Source organism: Malus sylvestris, chromosome 16 (genome assembly GCF_916048215.2).
Source record: "Malus sylvestris chromosome 16, drMalSylv7.2, whole genome shotgun sequence".
NCBI classification, from domain to species: Eukaryota; Viridiplantae; Streptophyta; class Magnoliopsida; order Rosales; family Rosaceae; genus Malus; species Malus sylvestris.
The window spans coordinates 29,693,765-29,716,836 of NC_062275.1; the positions used below are offsets into that span (position 1 = coordinate 29,693,765).

General features: G+C 38.1%; 3 protein-coding genes across 3 annotated transcripts; 1 reads left to right on the forward strand and 2 right to left on the reverse strand.

Annotated features, from left to right (window-relative positions):
* Positions 1 to 9,414: 9,414 nt before the first annotated feature.
* LOC126609270 (uncharacterized) lies at positions 9,415 to 9,963 on the reverse strand. The gene has a single exon (XM_050277230.1). It carries the CDS (start codon positions 9,961 to 9,963, stop codon positions 9,415 to 9,417), a length of 549 nt encoding a protein of 182 aa, XP_050133187.1.
* Positions 9,964 to 14,947: 4,984 nt separating this feature from the next.
* On the forward strand, positions 14,948 to 21,152 carry LOC126607343 (autophagy-related protein 18b). The gene is made up of 11 exons (XM_050274893.1): positions 14,948 to 15,139; positions 15,234 to 15,307; positions 15,418 to 15,491; positions 15,567 to 15,676; positions 15,969 to 16,060; positions 16,164 to 16,276; positions 16,805 to 16,924; positions 18,119 to 18,264; positions 19,247 to 19,360; positions 20,287 to 20,352; positions 20,775 to 21,152. Exons 1-11 carry the CDS (start codon positions 15,090 to 15,092, stop codon positions 20,914 to 20,916), a joined length of 1,101 nt encoding a protein of 366 aa, XP_050130850.1. The 5' UTR covers positions 14,948 to 15,089; the 3' UTR covers positions 20,917 to 21,152.
* A 915-nt stretch (positions 21,153 to 22,067) lies between these two features.
* LOC126607344 (protein DOWN-REGULATED IN DIF1 11-like) lies at positions 22,068 to 22,808 on the reverse strand. The gene has a single exon (XM_050274895.1). The coding sequence runs from the start codon at positions 22,706 to 22,708 to the stop codon at positions 22,166 to 22,168; it is 543 nt and encodes a 180-aa protein (XP_050130852.1). The 5' UTR covers positions 22,709 to 22,808; the 3' UTR covers positions 22,068 to 22,165.
* Between the last annotated feature and the right edge of the window lie 264 nt (positions 22,809 to 23,072).

The following is a 23,072-nucleotide window of genomic DNA, read 5'->3' on the forward strand; positions in this document are numbered from 1 at the left end:
GTGTTTTAAGGTGACTTTTGGAACCCCTAAGTACCCTAGGATGTTAACCCCTTTTTGAGTAGTGAAATTTTGAATTTTATTGAGTGAAAACATTCATGGAGCTCTTATGAGTTTTCATGTGTGTTCTTCAATGTTCTTGATGTTCTTACCCAGAACAAAAAGTTTTGGTGTTTTGATTCAATATGTTTGCTGCTTTGAATAAAGTTTTGGTTTATTATTGATTGGTGATGGATGATTGGTGATGGATGATTTATGCCTTTATTGTTTGACAAAATATTTTTCTTACAACCCATCCCAATCAACTTTTCCTCACCTACCTATCCACTTGCACAAAACACTTTCAAATTTTGAATTTTTCACCAAAACCTTTTCCCCCCTCCTTTTTCACTCTCACCAACCGGCCACCCTATTAAAATAGGGTACTTTTGGGACTTTTATGCAATTACATAAAGTTTTGATACTTTTGTGTATTTGTACTTTGACCTAAAAGTTTACGTTTTTACGTAAAGGCCCAAAAACACTAAAGGACAAATTGTTTTGCTCCTTTAATGAAGTTTTTGTATTTGATGAAATTTTTGGGTTCTAGTTGTAATTACATGAAGTAGTGGACTTTTGTGTTCTTACAAAGTGACCTCAAAAGTTTGTGTTTTGCAACATAGCCCAAAAAGTTGTGGTTATTGCATTTGGCCTAAATTAGTTGAGAACAAAATAGTTTTGTATCTTTAAATGAGAATTGGATTTTCATTTCATTTAGCTCCATTTAAATCAATTCTATGGAAACAAAAACCAAATGAAAATGTTGCATTCAAGTTTAATTAGTTAAAGCGTTAATTAATTAAAGAAAGGGTGATTATGAACCTAAGCCTATGATAATTGAGCTACGTGAAAGGCCGTCTCAAATTTGTTTGAACCATGGGAATGTGTAGATTAGATTTTGGTTGTAATTTGATATGATCAAATGTTGTAAAAGAGCATAAGCTCTTCTTTACTTTAAAGTATTTTGTTTTGATCAAATGTTGTAAAAGAGCATAAGCTCTTCTTTACTTTGAAGTACTCCTTTCTTGTTTTATTTGATATGCATGAAATTGGAGTAGTTGGGTCCAACGCCCAATAGGAAAAACACGCCTTAATATGATTAAACGTGTAACTAAAATCAATCACCATCCCTAGACCGAGATTCAACACTAGGCTCGTGTTGGATCTAATCAAAGGTTCATAGTCATCCTAAGGCCCTAAGGCAACTATATAATCCATCAATGAATGCAAACCTTATGTTAGTAGTACCATATACTCTTGCTTTAAAAACCGTTTTACAAGCATAGTGGGAGTATCATATACTACTAAATCAATCATATGGACCAATAGTTGTAATAGGACCAAATTGTTTTAATAAGATTAAAATGTATGTTTATATGTGATGAGACCTAAAACCCTCAACCAAATCATTATTAAGTTGATAAGCGTGAGAGTGCTTTGAACACTCTTTCGTGGCCTTCCACCGTGGTAGGCTCCGATCGTTTGTGACTCGTACACCAACTTCACCCTATCATGGGGGAGTACAAAGTGCGTGCTTACACTCAGGAGGAGTTCTATATGCATACATGATGTTGTGAAGGTAGGCAACGAGAATGACCAACATCATATCATTGTGAGGTTGTTCTTGAACCCCTACTCGAACTTGCATGGTGGGAATGACTTAACTAAGTGCAATGGAGCCAACATCATATCATTGTGAGGCTTCATTCTCTATAGGCCAAATAAGATGGGTACTTGCAAGAGATGCAAATGAGTAAGCGTACTCTCTCATTATTATTGATGCTAGCCAACATCATATCATTGTGAGGTGGGCTTGGTAATGATGAGTCTCCCATACCCTACTAAGAGTTTCCTCCAAAACTCTCGAATTCCGATGAGGGATATGGAATTTGCCAAAAATAGTGGCTGGTGCTATTTGATTTAAAGACCCGGATCAAATGGCTTAAAATCAATTTATATTCGTTATGTATTTGTTTACCAATATATTTGCAAACGCTATCCAAAAACTTGACGAAGAAAAGCTGAAAGCTTTAGTTTCCGGACTTGGTACTACAATCCCATAGATTGTCTATAATGGCTTGTATATGTACCTAAGTAATCTCATCCTCACAATCTTCCTATTGATAATGTATCATTGGAAGAACATGTTAGATAAGTCTATCATAAAGAGGATAACACTTTTAATGTCATAAATCTTCAATTACAAATTGTTGTATGAAGAAATAAGAGTTTCCTTGAACAACCCTTAGCTAACGCATACATTAGTGCTCGTTTCTTTGTTACATGAACAAGGAACTTAAGAAGTAAGCATAAGGACATGGACACTTTGTGTGCCATGATTCTTCACTTACAAATTGTTGTATGAAGAAATGAGAGTTGCCTTGAACAACTCTTGAAAGTTTGTAATTATGTTTAGAACATAATGGTTGGTTGACAAAAATAGTCCATCAACATGGACTTATGATGATTTTGAATCATTGAGTGATTGAAGTGTTAAACCACTTCTAGAGACGGAAACTAGGCAAGGACTTCACCTTTGTGTCCCTATCCAAATGGTTCACTAAGTTTATTGTAAACTATATAGTGAACAATAACCACACGCTCTCCAAATCGTTTGATGTGTATAACACAATTGAAATAAGTTTCAAGAGAGATAGTGGGAGTTTAGGGACCATGACTATTGTAGTCAAAGGAGAAGTCAAATGAAGAAGGGGAAATAATTCCAAGGGTTTAAATTTCATGGGTAATGTTTTGTTTTGAGTGCATACAAGCATGATTCCGCCTTTAAATGTTAATTGCATGCCATAGATGTTGTTCAAATGAACATGTTTTTCACAAAATTTCCTTCATCAACGACATAAACTATAACTCTAACAATTCAGAATAAGACTTCATAGTTTACCACGCTAAGGCATAATTCATATCTTTGACTGTTCAAATAATCACTTTGACAGGAATACCACATTCGTTGGATTGCTTTAATCGATAAAGTGAACACCTCAAATGAGTTGAGAGGGTGTTTCGTGGTTTGGAAATATTTGAACCAATCCATGTAATTCTTCGGGAACTTACATGTAAATTCCCGTATCAATATCTCCATAGAGAAAACATTAACCACATTTCATAAAGCTGTTATAATGACCCGTTTCCAAAATTTCATTTAATTAGTTAAAATTACGAAAATACCCTTAATGACGGAAAGGTTGACCTTCTTTGACTTTTGTCCCTTGATGTATTAACTTTTTTTGTTTATTTTATTTTCATAGTTCTCGTTGATACGAACGCGTAGGGGTGATCAGAATCGAATTCGGAGTTAAAACGAAGCTTCTACGATTTTTGAACGACAAAGGCATTTCAGTAATTTCACAAGTGAAGATATTTCTCCCCTTTGGACCTTTACATGGCTGACACATGGCGTTCCTTTCCCCCTTTTTCTGATACTTTTTTCCTCCCCCTCCCGTGAACTCTCTCTCACTCTAGAATACTCCTCTCTCTTTCTTTCGTCTCTCTCGTCTTTACTCTCTTCTCTCATTTCCGGTGAACTCACACACACACCTACATACATACACACAGACCACCACCATCACAAACACACCATTCTCACCACTTGACACTCCCCTTTCTCCCTCACCACCCCGATCTCACTCTCTCTCATTCTTGGCACTATGCACAATCATTGTGAACGTGATTTTCCTACGAGGTAAGTCAATCTCACCCCTAAATATTCCTAGATCAGGTTTAGTAAGGTGATTAAGTAGTTTTTGAGACATTTGGGGATGGTTTTGGACATAAAATACTCGAAGGAAACCTTTCCTAGTTTTTCCTGCGAGTACTACGGGTTTGCAGAGGATTTCCAACCAATGTCGACGATAAATCGGCCCCATTTTGGTACGAACTCGTTCCCCATGTTTCTAGCTTTATTTTGGATTTTAAATCATTGTTTTTGGTTGAGTTCTGACCTCAAAACGAAGTTGAGAAAATTCTCGGCCGAATTTCGGCCTTCTTCTTCGCTGGGTCCGGTGACCTACTAGTTTAACAAGCCAGACCCAGCCCGAAGCAGCCCAACCCAATCTTATTCGGCCTAAACCCAACTCCATAACTAACCCATCCACCTATTAGCCCAGGCCCAATCCTTTGGGCCTAAACTAAAGCCCAAAACCCAAATTGAGAATCGGCCCAATCCAGAAACCCAGTCCACCTTCGCGTGTGGTCACCAGTGCATGGAGCACATGCACATCTGTCGAAGGTACTGTGCTCTGTCGCCATCCACGGTGGCATCGACTACTTTTCTGGCGACCCAACTCGGATCATGGCCTTTCGGGCCCTCGCCCTATGGTGATGCGTGGAGTGGCGTGTAGGGGAACCCGAGGTCTTTCTTTGGGTTTTTTTATGTGCCGAATCTGAATCTACTATCCATTTTCCTAAAAAATTCCACCATTTTAGCAGAGTTTTATTAAATGGTCTTCATTTATGTTTAGGTGCATCAGTTGGAAGTGATCCAATCCACCCTACTTGTGAGTGGACCCCTTCTTAAATTGCATGTTTTATAAATTATTAGGCTTGCATGCATTTTATATCTTATGAGTTAGAATATGTTTTTCTATTATGTTTTATGAATTTATATACTTATGATTGATTTGAATTGCTTTTATGAAGTATTTATGATTTATCGAAATTAAGTTTTACTAAATGATATAAACTATTGGATTCTCGTATATGAATTTTTATGGCTTTTGAACATGATTTATTTTTATGGATTTATGATTGTGCGATATATGGATTTATGAAACGAGACTTGAGCTTTTGACCTTCGGATTTGGATATGAGTTTTAAGGTATGTTTTCGGTGCTTATCTAGCGGGTTATCATACAGCACATCCACACAACACGAGTATGCAGATGTCTTTGGCCATAGGACACACTGAAGGAGATTTATGTATATACCTTGTTGATGCACAAAACCGGAGGTCTTGGAACAACGTAAATCCGACCATGAATCTGCATGGAATGTAAATAACACAAGATGTATCGTGGTTCACCCCAAGGTTTGGGCTACGTCCACACTGATTATGTATTTATCTGAGGAAAAGAGAGCTCTAAGAGTGAGAGCTTTGAGAGGGGGTAGAGGGCCTAGGAATTGGCCTCCCCTAATTATGAGGGTGAGGGGTCCTTTTATAGAATAAGGACTCCTCACTTATTACATATTTGCCCCTTCCTTTATTACATAATTACATTTAAGTCCCCCGAGTATTTATACGAGGTCTAAATACGAGGCCCTAAATATGGTATAAACAGTAGTCCCCCAAGTCTTCAGTCAAGAGAGTCTTTTGGCTGGAAACTTGAAATTCAATCCATGTGTGGGCCGAAGTAACTAGATGTTGTCTTTAACTGATTTCCGATATGAGGCAGTGCTCAATCTGAAATGATGCTCAACTAGAAGTAGCACATGCTGGGAGGCTGGGAGGCTTGTGGCTTATGTTGTCTTGGTTGGCTCGGCTTGTGGCGTTTGACAGTGAGGGAGTCCCTTTTATAAAATAAGGGCTCGTTCCTCAATACATGAATGATGGGCTAGAGTTGATGCTCTCTAATGATGGTGAGGGAGTCCCTTTTATAAAATAAAGGCTCACTCCTCAGTACATAAATAATGGGTTAGGAGTGATGCTCGTGGCGAGGCGGTTGCTCGGTTGGCGACGATACTCTCTACCGAAGGTGGGGGAGTCCCTTTTGTAGAATAAGGGCTAGTTCCTCAATACATAAATATGGGCTAGAGTTGATGCTTGTGGACAGGTGGTTGCTCAATAGGCGGTGATGCTCTCTAATGATGGTAAGGGAGTCCCTTTTATAAAATAAGAGCTCGCTCCTCAATACATAAATACGGGCTAGAGTTGATGCTCTTTAATGAAAGTGAGGGAGTCCCTTTTATTGAATAAGGGTTCGCTCCTCAGTACATAGATAATCGGCTAAGTCCCCCAAGTATTTTCATGAGGCCTAGTTAAGGCCCAATATATGGTACATAATGTAGTCCCCCAAGTCTTCAGCCAATAAAGTCTGTTGGCTGGAGACTTCAAATTGAATCCATGTATGGGCCGAAGTGGCGGTTGTTCGGAGGTGGTATTTGTATACCTTGCATTGAAGCTTTGTAGGTAAAGCTTTGCAAGTGAAGCTTTGAAGCTAGAGTTCTGTAAATGAAGCTTTCGAAGCTGGGGCTTTGTAAATGAAGCTTTTGAAGCTGGACCTTTTGTAAATGAAGCTTTTAAAGCTGATTGACATGAGTGATGCTCATGAATGTTTATGTTGATTGACATGAGTGATGCTCATGGATGTTGACATGAGTGATGCTCATGGATGTTGACATGAGTGATGCTCATGAATGTTTATGTATGATTAGATGAGTGATGCTCATGAATGTTTATATATGATTAACATGATAATGCTCATGAATGTTTATGTATGATTGACATGAGTAATGCTCATGTATGATTTGAAGTATTGGGCGTACTTTTGATCACCTGGTTGGTGGCATGAAGGAGAGTACAGGTTGTACATTTCATCACCTGGTTGGTGGCATGAATGGCTAGTTGCCAAATGATATTAGAGTACGGGTTGTACATTTCATCACCTGGTTGGTGGTAATAGTGGCAGGTTGCCGAATAATTTTAGAGTACTGGGCGTACTTTTGATCACCGGGTTGGTGCTAATAGCGGCAGGTTGCCAAATAATTTTTGGACTACTGGGTGTACTTTTGGTCACCTAGTTGGTGATAATAGAGGGCCTGGGTCTTTTAGGGATATGGGCCTTCGCTCTCCACACAACATTCCAGCCCATTTATTTTGGGCTTTGCCGTTTTTTTTTATAATTATTATTACCCTCTAACAGGGTTTATACAGATGTCTCTGAAAGGTAAGAAAAATAAATTACATCATACAAAAACCAGAAAAGTAAATCACATCATTCTAGTGGGATGTTTATTCCTTGCTTTTGCTTTCTCTTTTGCTTTCTCCTTTCTTTTCTGCTTTGCTTTTGCTTTTGTTTCTGTTTCTCACTACTTTTCTTCTGATTTGCTTTTCTTTTGTCTTTTCTTTTCTGCTTTCTTTTCTTTTTGTCGAATAATTCTTTGTCTGCTCCCTTTATTTTCGCTTTTGCAGGGTCACCCATATGCTCTAGCAAATGAGAGCTCATGGCTCATGATGTTATTCGGTATAATGTCCTTTCGCCCAATTGTTACCGACGCTGGACTGAACTCGTCGCCAAGGGTGGAGCGAACCGTTTGGCGGGTCAACCCAACGAGGTAGTCTTCCTCGTCCTTCTCAGTCTTGCTTGACCCGACCCGCAAACCATCACTTTTCTGAGTCTTTGAGTTGAGCTCCATGGCCGATGCGTCGTCGTCGTTGAGAATCTGGGTTGAGGCATCTTGAGTCGCGGCCGTCGATGACGACGGATTCAAAGCTGACGAAGAACTGGGCTGTCATGATAGGGCGGAGGAGTCGAGATGGTAGGACTCATAATCTTCAGATCATCGAGTTATCAGGTAGGTTTAAAAGCTTGAGGGCGTGAAAGTAGAAAAGCTTGAAGCTGCTACTTTGAGCTTGGAGGTGCAGCTTCGCAAAAACGCAAACGTCAAAAATGGAGTGCAAACCTTCCTCTTGGGAGAGAAGAGCTCTAGAGTGCAGACCTTCCTGACCTTGACGTAGTGGGGCCTGTAGTCAGCCCAAACAACATCCTGACCGTCCTTGCTGAACTTCGCAGCCGATCTGCTCCGATGCAGGTCCTCCATCTTCTGGTCGTGCTCCTTGAGCACCTCCTTGGCCAGCTCCGAGCTCGACACCACCACGTTCAACGTGGACCTCTTCCACATCGATATGATAGGGCCGTATTCCTGGGCCCACTCGACGTAGCAGCGGAAACTCACGGGCTTAATGTTACAGAGGTTGCCGACGATCGGCTATTCACATGGGCCAGGCGGGAGCTTGAATATGGGCCTTTGGTAGAGCTTGTAGGCGAGGGAAATGAGAATGATGATTCATGAGATATGAAGTAGGAGTCCGTCAGAGAAAGCCATGTTGGACTGATTGAGCTAATTAAGGTCAAAGTTGGAGAGAGGTTGATATATATGAAAGACCCTTGGGATGAAGTTGGTGAATGGATCTGTATTGGGGAGAGAGAGAGTTGGCTTCTGCGGGTGTCTAAATTTCTGGGAGAACTCTGGATTTTTCTTGCCAATTTTCCAGATCCACAGTGAAGGTGAAAAATTGAGAGAGAATCGACATAACTTTTCATATCAATTCCCACAGACGGTGCCAAATATTGATGCACAAAACCGGAGGTCTTGGAACAACGTAAATCCGACCTTGAATCTGCAAGAAAGTAAAGAACACAAGATGTATCGTGGTTCACCCCAAGGTTTGGGCTACGTTCACATTGATTATGTATTTATCTGAGGGAGTGAGAGCTTTGAGAGGGGGTGAGAGGGCCTAGGAATTGGCCTCCCCTAATTATGAGGGTGAGGGGTCTTTTTATAGAATAAGGACTCATCACTTATTACATATTTGCCCCTTCCTTTATTTCATAATTACATTTAAGTCCCTCGAGTATTTATACGAGGTCTAAATACGAGGCCCTAAAGATGGTATAAACATACCTCCTCTCTGACATAACCTGAAGTCATACATCTTCACCTTCGGGTGATGGACCATGGTATTCTTCACTGGCGTAACCCAATGTCGTACAACTTCACCTTGGGTGATGGACAGGTACTGCCTTCGGGCAAATGAAGAGTTGATGATATTGATGTTATACCCCCAGCTTCAATAGCACGGGGCTAGTGTCGGTGCGTGATGTTATATATCCTTTTCTCTGATGTAACCCGGAGTCGTACAGCTTCATCTTCTGGTGATGGACCATGGTTTTCTTTATTGGTGTAACCCAGTGTCGTACAACTTCACTTTCGGGTAACCATGGTTTTCTTTACTAGTGTAACCCAGTGTCGTACAGCTTCACCTTCGAGTGATGGACAGGTATTGTCTTCGGGTGACTATGATATCCCTAGAGAGTACAATATTGATGAGGTTTATGGATTTACCTTCGGGCGATGATGGCACCGTGATTGAGTATGGTTTTTACATACACATGTTTTACAAATGTTTTCATGGCATGTAGAGGTTTCGAAAAACTTACTATATGTAGTATTATATATGAGTTTTCAAAACAGGGGGTTAGTATGTCTCGAACGTTCCCTCCACATGCTTTCTATAAGATTCTTGTTTCTAAGAAAATAATTTCTTCTTCGCAATATAAGGATGAGAATAACTTTTCACAAAGATAGACCAACTAGGATAAATACCATCAATTAAGTAGTAACCTAGCTCATGCCTATTACCATTTACCTTGTACCTCCATTGCTTAGAAACCTCTTCAAGTCTTCACGATTAGGCTTGCGGAGGTATATGGCCCCATATATGGCTTCAATTGCCTTACAGAAGCGCTTGAGGTTTTCAATAGTAGTATTATCCGCAAGTTGACAATATTTGTCAGTTGCGTCTGTAGAGCACCCATTAACTAACATCCGAAATACAGATATGAGCTTCTGATGAGGTGACAGACTTTGTCGGCCTACGACATTTATCTTCCTTGCAAAGTAGTGGTCATGATGGACAACTGCGTTCAAGATGCTTTCAAAAAGCTCTCTCCTCATCTGATACCACCTCAGAAAATCATGAGGAGGATATCTCGAACGTTCGATGAAATAATCTTTCATCATCCGATCATGACACTCTTCTCTATCATGCTGCACAAATGAACGCCCCATGACAGAACCACGATAGCTAGATTCGGCATGGTGCTCATATTGCATAAGTGAGTTTGTAAATTCGGGTTCTTCGTTGTTCATTTTTGCATCCACAGTCGCAAGGCTTGCTTGGTATTGTGCCATCTACATTGCCAAGCTACGCCTTCTTCTATCACTCATTGATGAGATATTGATGATTTTGAGGAGGAGAAAAACACCATGAAAGTTGGAAGATTGTTGAATATGTGTGTGTTGGTTAGATATTCAACCTATACTTATATAAAGGATGATTGAAGGTTTGTGTTTCATGCGTTTCATGTGTTTTGTATGGATTTGGTATGTGTTTCGTGTGTGTCATGTGTTTCGCATGTTTGGTGTGTTATACATCTCTATCATGTGTTTTGTATGTGTTTTGTATGTCCTTCATATATGTTCTGTGTGTCTTGTGTGATTCATAAATTTTGTGTTTATACATCTCTATCATGATTTTCATATTCTTCCATAGTGTTTCATGAGTTTCATGTATCGATTCATTGACTTTTCAATATTTATCGGAATTTAAATAATTTTAGGTAAAAATGTTCATAAAATTAATTTAGGATAGTCTACACAATTTTTTTTTTGAAGTTAATTTTAAAAAAAAATTAGCCTAAATTCATTCTTTAATAATCTGGGGCTAAAATTTTATGCCAGAAGGGTTGGAGCGAAAAAACTGTTTTTAGGTTAAAATCTAAATTTTGTGGGCTAAAAATTTTAGGTTTTAGGCCAAGGGTTGGAGATGGTCTAAATGTATTTATCCATGTTGATTGTTTCACTTTATTACTCTTGCATGGCGCACGTGCCTATAAACACATGTCTTGTGTTGTTGTTTTTCTTTCTTTTCCTAATCACGAGCTACACACGATTTAGAAATTTCCGTTTGATTTTGGAGATCAGTAAAGTATCATTTTGAACTTCCTGCAGCTTTGCTAAAATATTTAATATATTATATACTAATGGTACTATTTATTGACCTTGAAAATTGAAACTTCTGCAAAAGATCTAAATACAATTGAAAATCATAGTACGCTATGAACAAAGGAAATATAAACTACGAATAATACTTTATTCATCAAAAGGAACAATACACTATAAATTTGCCGAGACAACTGCATAACTCGTAAGACTACATCTTGCTAGACTTAATATTCTATAGAGTTACAAAGTAACATATATATAGAAAATTCAACCTCAATAGGCAAAGAAACGAATATCTAATTTTAATAGGATAGACCCCAATCCAACAATAAAATATATAAATAGTTTTTCAATACCATCATCATAACTTATGGCGGTACATGTCACGAGGTTGCCAACTAGAAATTGAGGATGCACCGTTAGGCAAACACAACAAGACAAGCTCCCCTATGCAGATACCACACGAAAAGTTTCGTTAGGTGGATAAGGCAAGTTTCGTTATGCGGACAAAACAAGCAACCAAGCAAGCGAACAATTTGAAGGACCAAGCAAATGAGTAAACAAACAATCCAAGCGAACAAGCAATCCAAGCAAGTGAACGAGCAATCAAGCAATTCCAACATTTAACTATCAAATAACAGTTTCTAGCAGATTCTAACAAATGATCCAACTAATAACTAGGTACATAACATCACTTGAGTGGTCACTAGTCAAAGCACTCAAGCAATTGTTGTAGTGGGCAACAACACCCGTATACAATTCCAAATCACAACTCTTTTTAAAACAACCAAAATGGACCCCATAACAACATCAAACACCAAACCCTTAACCAATTTACCCATTGATTCATTCTAGAATTGTGAAGATTATTATGTCTTAATTCGGAATGAAATAGTTCTTGTCTTTTAAACGCAGTTTTTAAAGTGCAGACCAAATATGGTCCGTTGAATCAAATCTGAGCGGCCGACAACAAATCAATCAAAATAAGCTCAGGGTCAAATGACCTATCATTAAATAAAAATGGTATTTGACAAGGGTTAAATTTTTTCCAATTAAACTCTCCCTCTTCCTAAAAATAATTACCACTCTTAAAATTGTTGCCTTATTCCCCCAAAACTCTCTTTCTCTCTCTCTCTCTTGCGAACGATTTCAAAAAATTTGTAGACAATTTCCTTCTTCTGGTTCAAAAACTTCCTTCCCGTTTGAAACCCAGTCAAAGTTGTGCAGTGTTTGCCATCTTCGGCCCGACGTTCCAAAATCACTGCAGTTCCACACAACACTTTAGAAGATCAGGTGAATTTGGTTTGAAATTTTTCCAGTTGGTTCAACATAAAGGACATTAAAGTCCTTTCACAATATTCGACATCATACACAATTCTCGTATCTTTTCTCTCTAGAAGGCCAACCATGTAGAAGGGGGACATTAGTATCTTCCTCCTCCTACATCATTCATCTTCTTCCCTCAATCTATCCTTTGGTGTCGGAACTTAGAGGCCACCAACTTTGGAAGCTTTTGGAGAATTCATTCTTCCATCCAAATCCAAGAAGATATGGAGTCAAGGAGCAAGGTTCTTCCATCCACATCCACATCCATGGTGCCAAGGAGCAAGGAGACAAAGGAAAGAACTCCCTCACATAGGTGAATATCACTTGCTAAGAAAAAAGGTGCTTCAAAAGTATATAAGTTTCTCAACTCACTTTGTTTTTTAGTTCAGCCCTAGTTCACCATTCTTTAAAGTTTATGGCTTTTGTTTTAAAGTGCTTACAAGCATGTTTCCACCATTTAATTGTTAAATGCATGCATTATGTTGCTTAATGAACTTAGATTTTCAAATATTTTCCTTCATCTCAAACCCAATTGTGAGTGCATATTTATTGAAAAACAAGTAGCTTCCTCAAATGAATCAAACTTCATATTCACTTTGGGTTTCAACTCGTCGTTTACATTTGGTACCAACAAATTCAGCCTTCCCTGCACCAAATTCATCTTCTGCATCTACATCCTCACTTTCTTTAATATTTTCGTCTACTTCTCTGCTATCCCCCATTAGAATCCAATCAACAACTTGCTACTTCAAAGCTACCCAAATATAACATAACTTATCACAACCCACCAAAGTTTTACCAATGCATAACTAAAATCGAATTTTAGAATTTTCACGGTATCCAGTTATAACAGCCAAAACATGATCGAATCAAAATCAGCCTCAAAGTTACACAACACAACCAGAGTAATCACAACCCAACAAGAATTTCACCATATATAATCTCAATTTCCACCCAAATAACCTTAAGTTATAACAACCCAACATGATTGAATTTAATTTCACGAAATAAAAAAGATGATATAAATTTAACTTAACTCGAATTTTAGAGTCTAGAACTTTAAGCTCAATCTCAAAAGAAGGAAACACAGAGTAGAGGCATCTACTAAATACGCAGCGCTGCAGCGCCACGAACTATCAACGACAACAAGGACGACGCCAACAACGACAAGGGTTCTAGGCTCCTCCTCTTCCCCAGCTCAACTCTCTCTCTTTCCAAACGAAATATAAAATCACACCGAGTTTTACCTAAAGACCTGTTCGTCTTAAGGAATATCCAACGAGCACGTTGCCTGGCCAACGAGCACACAGCTCCCCGAGAGGTTGGCGCCGGTTGATGTTGTCTATCGGGCTTCTGCTTATTGGCGGGCTGTAAGAGAAGGACAGAGTTAATTCTGAAATGTGCCTTTGTGGGGCCTTAGGTGTAGGCCTTGAGGCTCATAATCAAAATTAACTTTAAGTACCCAGGCGTGCCACTACCATCTTTAGCATGACAGATGTAAAATCGATGTTAAGTTTTATTGTATATATATGTCCGAGAGACCAAGTTAGTTATGAAATGTGCCTTTGTGGGGCCTTAAGTGTAGGCCTTGAGGCTTCCCGTCAAAACTAACCAAATACTGGAACATATATTGGTTGTTTCATTATTGCAGAAGTATCACAACCGTTATACTTTAATTGCCCAAGCCCACAGAGCAGAATGAATTCAGATAGGTGCCTTTGTCAGGCCTTAGTTATAGGCCTTGAGGCTTCCTATCAGAGTTAATTCTATACTCCAGCGTTCTGTAACAATCATGATATAACAGAAGTAAAACTAGAGAATAAGCTAATTACTTGTGCCCCAAGTAACTTCGGACTTCTTGTTATCAAGGATTGTCGTGGATGGGTTAAGTCCACATAGGGTTCTTTTTATGCCTTGAGACCAAGGACTTTTAATTGATCAATCTTGTTTGCCCGAATGGTTAGAACTTAGAAGTCTTTTAATCAAAAACTGGCTAGAAATAACTTGGATGCAGATGGAAATATACATCATATTACTAGATATATGAATGAAAGACAAAAACAAAGGAGGTCGGGCAAGGTTTCACCTTGTCGGGCAAGGCTGATCGTCTTGCAACTTCCTCTCTTTGTGATTTACAAAGGGTTCGAATGCTAGAAGGGGAGATTGGAAGATGAGTTTATATGAGGGAATCGATACTACAGCAAGATTTAAACAGGGTAGCAGAGCTTTTACAAAGGTTTTCTGGTGAAGGTTGATCTCGAAAGGGATGAAGGCTTGGGGGCTGACTACAGCTTCGTGAAGGCAAATCTGGTTTGAGCAGAGTTTGTGCTTGTATTTGTTTGTTTGATTGAGTGTCCTTGTCTCTGATTTTTCTTCCTCCTTTTATAGACGATTTGGCTTGGCTGTCTGCAATATTGATTTTGCCCGAATGCATCTGAAGGGCAATGACTCATCAACTTTTTACTTGTACTGCCATTGTAAAGTACTTTTGGGCTGATTAGCTGGCTGCTCTACACCACTTGACCTCTAGGTAGGTGAGCAGGTGGTTTGAATGATCTGCACTTGGTCGGGAAACAAGCTCCTTCTTTCTTCTGGGCTTCGGCTGGGCTTTGGACTTTTCCTTCTTCTGAACCTTCCTTTGGGCTTTCTTTTGGGCTAACCCCTTTTTAACCCAAAGTTCAAGTTTTATCCCAAACAAGACCCGATTCTATTGATGAGCTAGGCCGATCCCAACCGTTGGATTTTGGGCCGCATAGTAGGAGCACCCGAGGTCGGTTTGTGATTTTGTTAGGCTTGACGGGGTGGAAGGAGTAGGAATGGCCCATATCCTACCCAACATGATTTAAGTGGGAACCCCAGCCTTCGTCCGGGTCTCTAAATTCCCCTTGCAATTTTTCCGGTATCTTTCTTCCTCTCCCCCTTGTTTTCTTTCTGTAATTGCAAAATTACATTAAAATTTCCAAAGGAACAAGGGAGAAGGTAACGACATGGCCTCTCCTTACCCAATTTATTGCGCTTCCTTCAACCAAGACACCAGGTGAAACAAAATTCAATTCAATTCACATTTCCTGATTTTTTCTGATTTTTTTTCTTGTGGTTAATAAAATTTGTAATCCGTTGGAATCCGTCAGTTGCTTTGCAATCGGCACAAGGGGCGGCTTCAAAATATTCGATTCCAGTACTGGCAGACTCTGCTATGAGCGAGGCAAGTTTTTCAATTTCTTTTTCTTTTTCTTTTCTGTCGGTTGTTAATTTGTAAGGAAAATCGTACAGCTGTTTGGTTAATTAAGTTTCTTTTTTGTGGTTTGCTTATAGCTATTGGAGCTTTCGTTATAGTAGAAATGCTTTTTAGCTCTAGTCTTCTTGCCATTGTTGGAGCTGGTGAAGAGGTACGCTGCACAATCTAGTTATTTACTCTTTCCATTCGACCATCAAATATTTGCTCACAGTATGACTGCCCCCAGCCATCCCTATCGCCCCGCCGCCTCTGTTTGTTCAATACCACAACTGCAACTGCTCTTCGAGAATTAAATTTCTTAACTTCCATACTTGCTGTTCGCATGAATAAGAAGAGGTAACCTGCACATTGTATAATGATGAGTGATCCATCAATTTGGCTTTGCTATCGTAATCTTCGTTTTCAGCGAATTGTATCCTTTTATTTGTTAAAAAAAACCATAAGTTTTTAGTCTAGATATGATAACAAAGACAATTGGCATATTTGGCATCGGGGTTCTGTATTATGTGAGGTGGTTTTTTCATAAGTATCATGTTTTTTCAGGAGTATCATGTTAATACATTAATTGGACTCCAATTCTTTCTCCTTTGTTGTTGATGAATTTTGTATGCCTTCTTGGAAAGTGCAGACTTGTTGTCATTTTACAGGACAAAACATACGTATATGACATAAATAGTCTCGCAATCTTGGACACTATTGATACTATACCAAATATAAAAGGTGAAATTGGGTCATATTTCTTTTTGTACCTGTACTCGGTTTATATTCTGTTCTACCAACAATCATTGTGCTTATTGTTATAACATCATTGTGTTTTTATCAGGGCTTTGTGCATTCTCACCAAGTTTGGAAGGGTGCTTTTTGGCTCTTCCTGCTAGCATCTCGAAGGGATCTGTGTTGTTGTACAATGTCATGGACCTGCATTTACATTGTGAGGTTATGGCATAAGATATTCTCTCTCGTACATAACAGAAAGATGATAAAGTTTATATCACAACACTTCATTTTGTTACCTAACTTAATTATACTCGCGGAATAATGATTTCCAGCATGAATTGTGAGTATTCTTTTTTTTTTTCGAGTAATGAGAAAGATTGAATGACTTTGTCTTTTCTTCTATCTTGCTGGTCATTTTCATGGTTCTGTTTCATCAGCACACTCAAGATCAAAATATTTCTCTTTTAATCCCGAAGAATTTAAAAACTTATTCATGCAAATTGCATGCAGTATGATTATTTAAATGCATTTATGCTTTGTTGAAATCCTCAAATCAGGATGTTTTGCAGCTTCATTTTGAAAACTTGTGGGCATATTTAAAAACCACTTTTGTGAATTGGAATTTACATATCAAACATTAACGAACAATTTTGCCTTTAATAAGTTTATTATTATATATGCTGAAAATGTTTTTTCTCTTTCCATTTCCTAATTCATATTATTTGTATCCTTGGAACTTATTTACAGATAGATGCGCATCGATCCCCACTTGCTGCAATTGCCCTTTCTTCCAATGGAATGTACATAGCAACAGCATCTGAACAGGGAACCATTATCAGAGTCCATCTAGTCTCAGAAGCAACTAAGGTAAAGAATAGCAAAATATGAAGAGGATTGTTATTGGCACCGCCATTCGGGCTTAGTTAATATGATTATATGGATCATATGTATTGTGCTTCAACAAATTCAAGTTTGGCAAACTTTCTTTCTGTAGTCAGCCTCAAAATTGCACTCTTCTCTAGATGTTGCTCTTTGATGTATCTGGCAATAGACTAAACTTAGCAAATTAGAGAATGACTGGAAAGACACAAGATTTATACTAGTTCGACAGAACTTTTGCCTACGCCCAGTTCTAATTTCTCTGGGTAGAGAAATCACGGCTTCTTAATTAATGATAGAGCATACAGTACTTTTGCAAACCCTAAATCTAATCCCTCTTCTTTCTCTTGGCTGTCTTTGGCCTTTTTCTCCCTTTTTTCTGGTCTTGCCGCACCCAATTTATAAGAATAGGGTGCGGTTTACATGCCTATTTTCTAATTAAGTTTCCTATTCTATAAGGAAATAGGAAAATAATGTATTTCCTATTTGGCCTAATTGGATAAATGGTCCTTGTGGTGATAGGGTATTCGGAAGGGAGGCCCTGTGGTAAAAAAAAAAAATTCAGATTTAAACCCTTGTGGTGAAGTCCCTTAGGATTTACGCCCAAAAACAAAATTTCCATTAAGCTTCCTTTCCTTTTTGTTTTTGTTTTTTTATTTTTATTTTTTGTTTTTTAAGTAGAGGGAATTCGCTTCAGGGCTTTGTCAATTCTAGAATGCTAGAAAGTATTACCAGCTGCAAAGGCAGGTGGAGAACCTTTGCTTGAGGGTACAGTACCATTTTAGTTTGATGGATTTTTTTTTTCTTTTTGCATAAACCATAGTTTTGGTAGTTTCCTTTTCCCATTTGTTTATAGAAACATCGAACTTTAAAAAGTGTGTGATTTTGAATCCTACTAAGAACTTTGATTTCAACAACCCTTGCATAATTTAAGAGAAAAGGAAAGTCTGCTGTCTCTTGAGGTCAGAATCACTTGCTCTTGGCTTTTCAGAACAATGCGATCAGCTTACACCCACACGCATATCTATATTTATGTAGTGCATAAGAATTGTCGTGATAGGCATCATCTTTTTCCCTAACTCGTAATAAGCTACAGCCACTGAGCCAAGTCGTGGCAGTACCTCTAATTGCCTGTAATTTCTTACAAGTAAAATGCACGTCTAACCGATCCTTCTTTGGCAGTCGTATAGCTTTCGAAGAGGGACATATCCATCAACTATATTTTCTTTGTCATTTGGGCCATCTATGCAACTGCCAGATATTCTTGTGGGAACAAGTTCTTCAGGTTCTGTTCATGCCTTTTCTCTGGGGTTCTCCATTTATCAAAGGTGAGAACGACAACTGAACTTTCCCGTTTGGAGACAACACAAACTGCTAATAATACTACCAAACTGATTGTGCTGATTGTGCACGTGCTTTATTAAGTCTTAATAGATGTGAATGGCTAATGTTATAGCATGCTAAGTATTGGTTCCTTATAGCTTATGGGTTTTGAATATAAGTTACTTTTTTCCTATGATATTACACAGCCATAATCTTGTATATATATCCTAAAAAGTCTCTCTTTTTGTTATTTATATTTCCAGTCCTTTTATCTTTCATTTTCCACTTATTTGTTGTCTTTTCTTTCTCTTTACCTCATCATTTGTAGCAGATTTCTTTCCTTTGTTCTTTGTCTAATTTATGTGATTTCACTTTTCTCATGTCTGAAGACAACTAAAGCTTGATGGGTCTTCAGTAACATTTGCTTATTATTTTTTTTTTCTCAATGGTATTTATTTTCTGCTACGTTGTGCAATTGACATAAAAGGGAAAGGAAAAGCTGTATTACTATAATCATGTTCTGCCAAATCCTTTAATGCTTATTTGATTTGATGTATTATTCTTGCTGTTCAATCTTCATATTGAATTGAATAAAAAAGAGTGCAAAAAACTTATTAAAAAAAGGAGGAAAGAAAAACTAGACAGAAAAGTTATTAAAAAAAGAGGAATATGTACTTGAAATTCAAAATTTTGTATCTAAAGATGCCTATCCTGCTTCATGGTATTGATTAATCTGTCATCAACTTTCAGCATCACATATCAACCAAATGTAATTCCTTGTAGATGTAAACTATGCATTAAATATCACAGCGACTTTTTCTTTTATTGGTAAGAACCTTGAAAAGGTAAGCTCTATAAATTTGTAGACGTACAAAATTCTTTCATGAAATACATGTCTAATTACTTTTCCAATATTAGAGATTACTTGCCGATCCTTTTCATTTACATGTGCAAAGTTATATGATCGTATTTTCACTCTCTTCACAGAAGCAAAAGATCAGGGAGTTTTCTTGGATCAATTATACCTGACTCTGTGACTGATGCATTAGATCCGGCACATCATGATGTACTTCATAATGCTGCACCGGCAGGAGTCAAAAGGTGGACCACTTGTAACTTACACACTGAATCCATATTATGTTTTATACTGTATCCATAGTATATTTTTACCGCAAGTCTGCTAACAGCATGGCACCAGCATTGTTGCTTAGATTTAAAATAGTCAATTGAAATTTTCTTTATTCCACTTGTAGGGAAAGTATTTTGCATTTCTAGTTTCCCAAATTGGCATAAAGCTAAGTGCAGCCTAAATCTAAGAAACTAAAGCATAACTATAAAATATGATAAAGGTGCTCCCATCAGACCTTGCCCGAAGGCCCCGAACTGAGTCTGGTGCAATACACCTTGGTCTCTGTCCAGCCTTGTCTTTTATTCATTATTTTGAATTCTGTAGACGATTAATTTGTTATATCAAATATTTCAACTCCAGAGTTGGATATAGAGGGTGTGTTGCACTATGTGAACCTTAATAGTTTTGTTAATGGTGATTCTTTTATTTTTGAGGGTAAATTTTAAAAAACATAGACTTTGTGATGCACAACGTGAGCCTCAAAATTTTCGGGTATAAGGGACACCAAAATTTACATATAGAGATTTAAGAAGCAGCGATATGTGTGATTGATATAGAATTATCAACTGCCCATCTAATCAAGAGAATTTTCTTTTTGTAAGAATCCGTATTACATTGTGAATATTGTGGTATTGCTATGGACTTATAAATTTCCAGCTAAGCGATGGAATCGATTTCTTTTAGATTCCATTTATGTTTCCTTGCTCTTCAATTTCCCATGGATTCAATTTACATTGTAGACCGTACATCAGATTTGGACATTTGGTAACCCAGATATCTAGTATGATATTATCCCGCCTTCTCTAAGAAAGCCCATAACCTTTGGCGAATTGTCTTCACTGTAGTAATAATTTACAAAATCAGTTTAGTTTTACTTATTTCATCAACTTTTTAACAGCTATGCAGTGATACGAAAGGTAGATAAGGTTGCTGATACATCAACTTCAGAAATTGTGGCTTGTAGGTTAGTTACTGGTTCTTGTCTGTATGTAGTCTTATATATTTGAAGTCTTTTATTTGTGATTCAGTCGTCTCCCTCTCCTTTCTATACTTTTCTACTACTTTGGGTACTGAATTAGCCAGTTGAATAGAGTTCTTAGTAAATAAATGTACAAAGTATTTCACGTACCCAATGCAGAGGATGGTATTGCAAAACATTATCATTGGGCCATGAATTACTACCAGATTTCCACGAATGATTTAGAAATTTGAGGTGCCATTTCCCTGAGAGTTTCAAGTAAAAACTCTGCCAATATTCACTCATGGGGAACAAAATTGTTGGCACCTTCGTCCAGTCGAGTTTTGAATACTAGTTAAGGTAGTTCTCTCGTGTAATCGTTTCGTTGTTTAGGTTTGAATGCCTTTCTATTGGATTTTAATTTTCAGGGCAACTATTTCCATCATAAGCTACAATGGGTACTTCCAGGAGTACAACTTAAGTGTCAACAGTCAGAATGAGTTCGTGTGGAGCTTGGAGCGCGAGTTCAAGCTACTTGCTGTCATCACAGATGATTCCACCAGCTCATGATGAAAAAGTTAGTATGCTTCAAGGCCTAGTTGACTAGCCTTGAAGGATCATGTAATACAACTCGGTAACACAAATTAATTCCGACACGGAATTAGTAGGTTAGTATATGGCAAATCATAGTCGTGTTTGATTCTTGTTGACCCCAATAACATGAGTACATGGCAACTTGTGTATATGTGAATAGCTCGAGTGAGTGGAACAGCTTTCCAATACAAGAAAATTATTTGGCTCACAAATTGTATGACTTAACATGTGGCGAATAATCAACGGAACATAGAAAGAGACGACCTACGCAATCCAAAGACTTAAAAATACATCTAGTAAGCTAAATGTAAAGTACAAAATGTTAGCAAAGATAAACGGAAGCAGGTGCCAGAGCCATCAGAAATAACCAAAGTCCCTCAAAGACCGCCTCTGGTGGTCCTTCAGTCTCAACCTCTACCAGTTCGTCCTACCTGAGGGTTTGGAAGGCCAGATCGAAGAACTGCTCAACCCTTGAACTTTCAACTGATTTGGTTAAGAGTGTTAACATTAAAATTTAGAGTACGTTGAGTCTGAGATCGAACCGACGTTGATTTTTGACTTGGGTTGGTCTTTCTTATGACATGGGTGGACGGATGGAACGGTAATGTGGAGCATTGGAGAGAGGAGGATAAAAGGGGTTGAACTTTATTAATCTCCTATAGAACGGGAGGGAAACGGTTTTCACACCCCTACTTGATTCCCTAGTATACTCCTCTCCATTAACATGTGCCTATGCAGAAAGAGAAAACAAGTGTGAAATTTAGTTTCTTTGTTTTACTTCTAAATGAACTTTTGAAGAGGCAAACGCAAAACAAATCTCGCACTTGTTAAGCCAAAAAACACGAGAAATGGGATTTGATGTTGCACCATCTTCAACTCTTCTCTGGATCCAAAGTTTTTCGAGAAAAGGTCCCATCCTTCTCCATATGTCCTTTATTCCATCTCTATGTCTATTTCTCAATAGGCAATGAATGAACAACTTCTTATATAAGGATTTCTCTAGGAAACCATCCATGACATTCAAAGACATGTCCTTATTTTTTTTAACAAGCGATATTATTCCTTATTCATAGACAAGTCCTTATTATTCCTTAAGAAGTAAAAGATAATGTAATTAATTAATTATTTTAGTATAGCTTACTTTTTTGAATTCAGATAAGTCCTATATTAGCTGACTAAATCATCGTCATGTTCATGTAGATTCAAGTGCAAGAAAACAAGAAATTTAATTAGAAACAGCGGCAGCAGTAGGGGAAGGTGAGTCGGCTTGATGAACGACTACGACACACTTGCTCCATATTTGGAAACTCTTGTGCAATGCCTCGGAAGCTTTGCCTTTGAACGTCGGTTCTAGGAGGATTAGCTTAACCAACACCCGGTGACATTCGTATCCCACATGCAAAAGGTTTGCGCAACAATCCTCAGTCAGTTCTTCGTTGCTGTAGAACATACCCTCAAAGATCTGTTCAGCGCACAGAGGGCTTATTTCGTCTGCCCATTTCCTCAAATGCCTGTAGTATCCCTGGGAGGGCTCCGGCGGCAGCACATCTGGGAAATTGCTGCTGCTGCTGCTGCTGATATCTTCTGTGGTGCTAGGGCTAGGGCTAGGGCTAGGATTAGGGCTAGGGCCTACTGATGATGGTTCATCACGATCAGCATAATTTCCATAAACGTCTTCAGATGCAGATGAAAGTCTCGCCGATGACACGACGATGATTGCTGCTAACACCAACCCCGGCATCACAAACGCGTTTCCAAAGCTTGCCATGCTGTTGGTTGAGGTGGTCAGATATTCCGATTCTGATTCAATGTATTTTCTTCTTGGAAATACTGGACCAATATATATATATATATATATAATGTTTGAATCGGTTTGTGTTTCTTTATTGATTAATTGACAAATTAATGATAATAGTTTTCTTATTCTGCCTTAATTATTCTTGGTACGGTTATGGTTGTAGGGATTTTGAGTTATGACTCTGAGAATTTTAACGAAACACTTATGGTACTGTTTATTTTTAACGAAAAACCAAAATTTTACCTTTCCTGTTACTATTCACTTATAACTTTATTTGTCTTTTTTTTTTTAATTAAAACTAAATTTTTTTAGAACTTTTCGTTAGTTTTCCTTT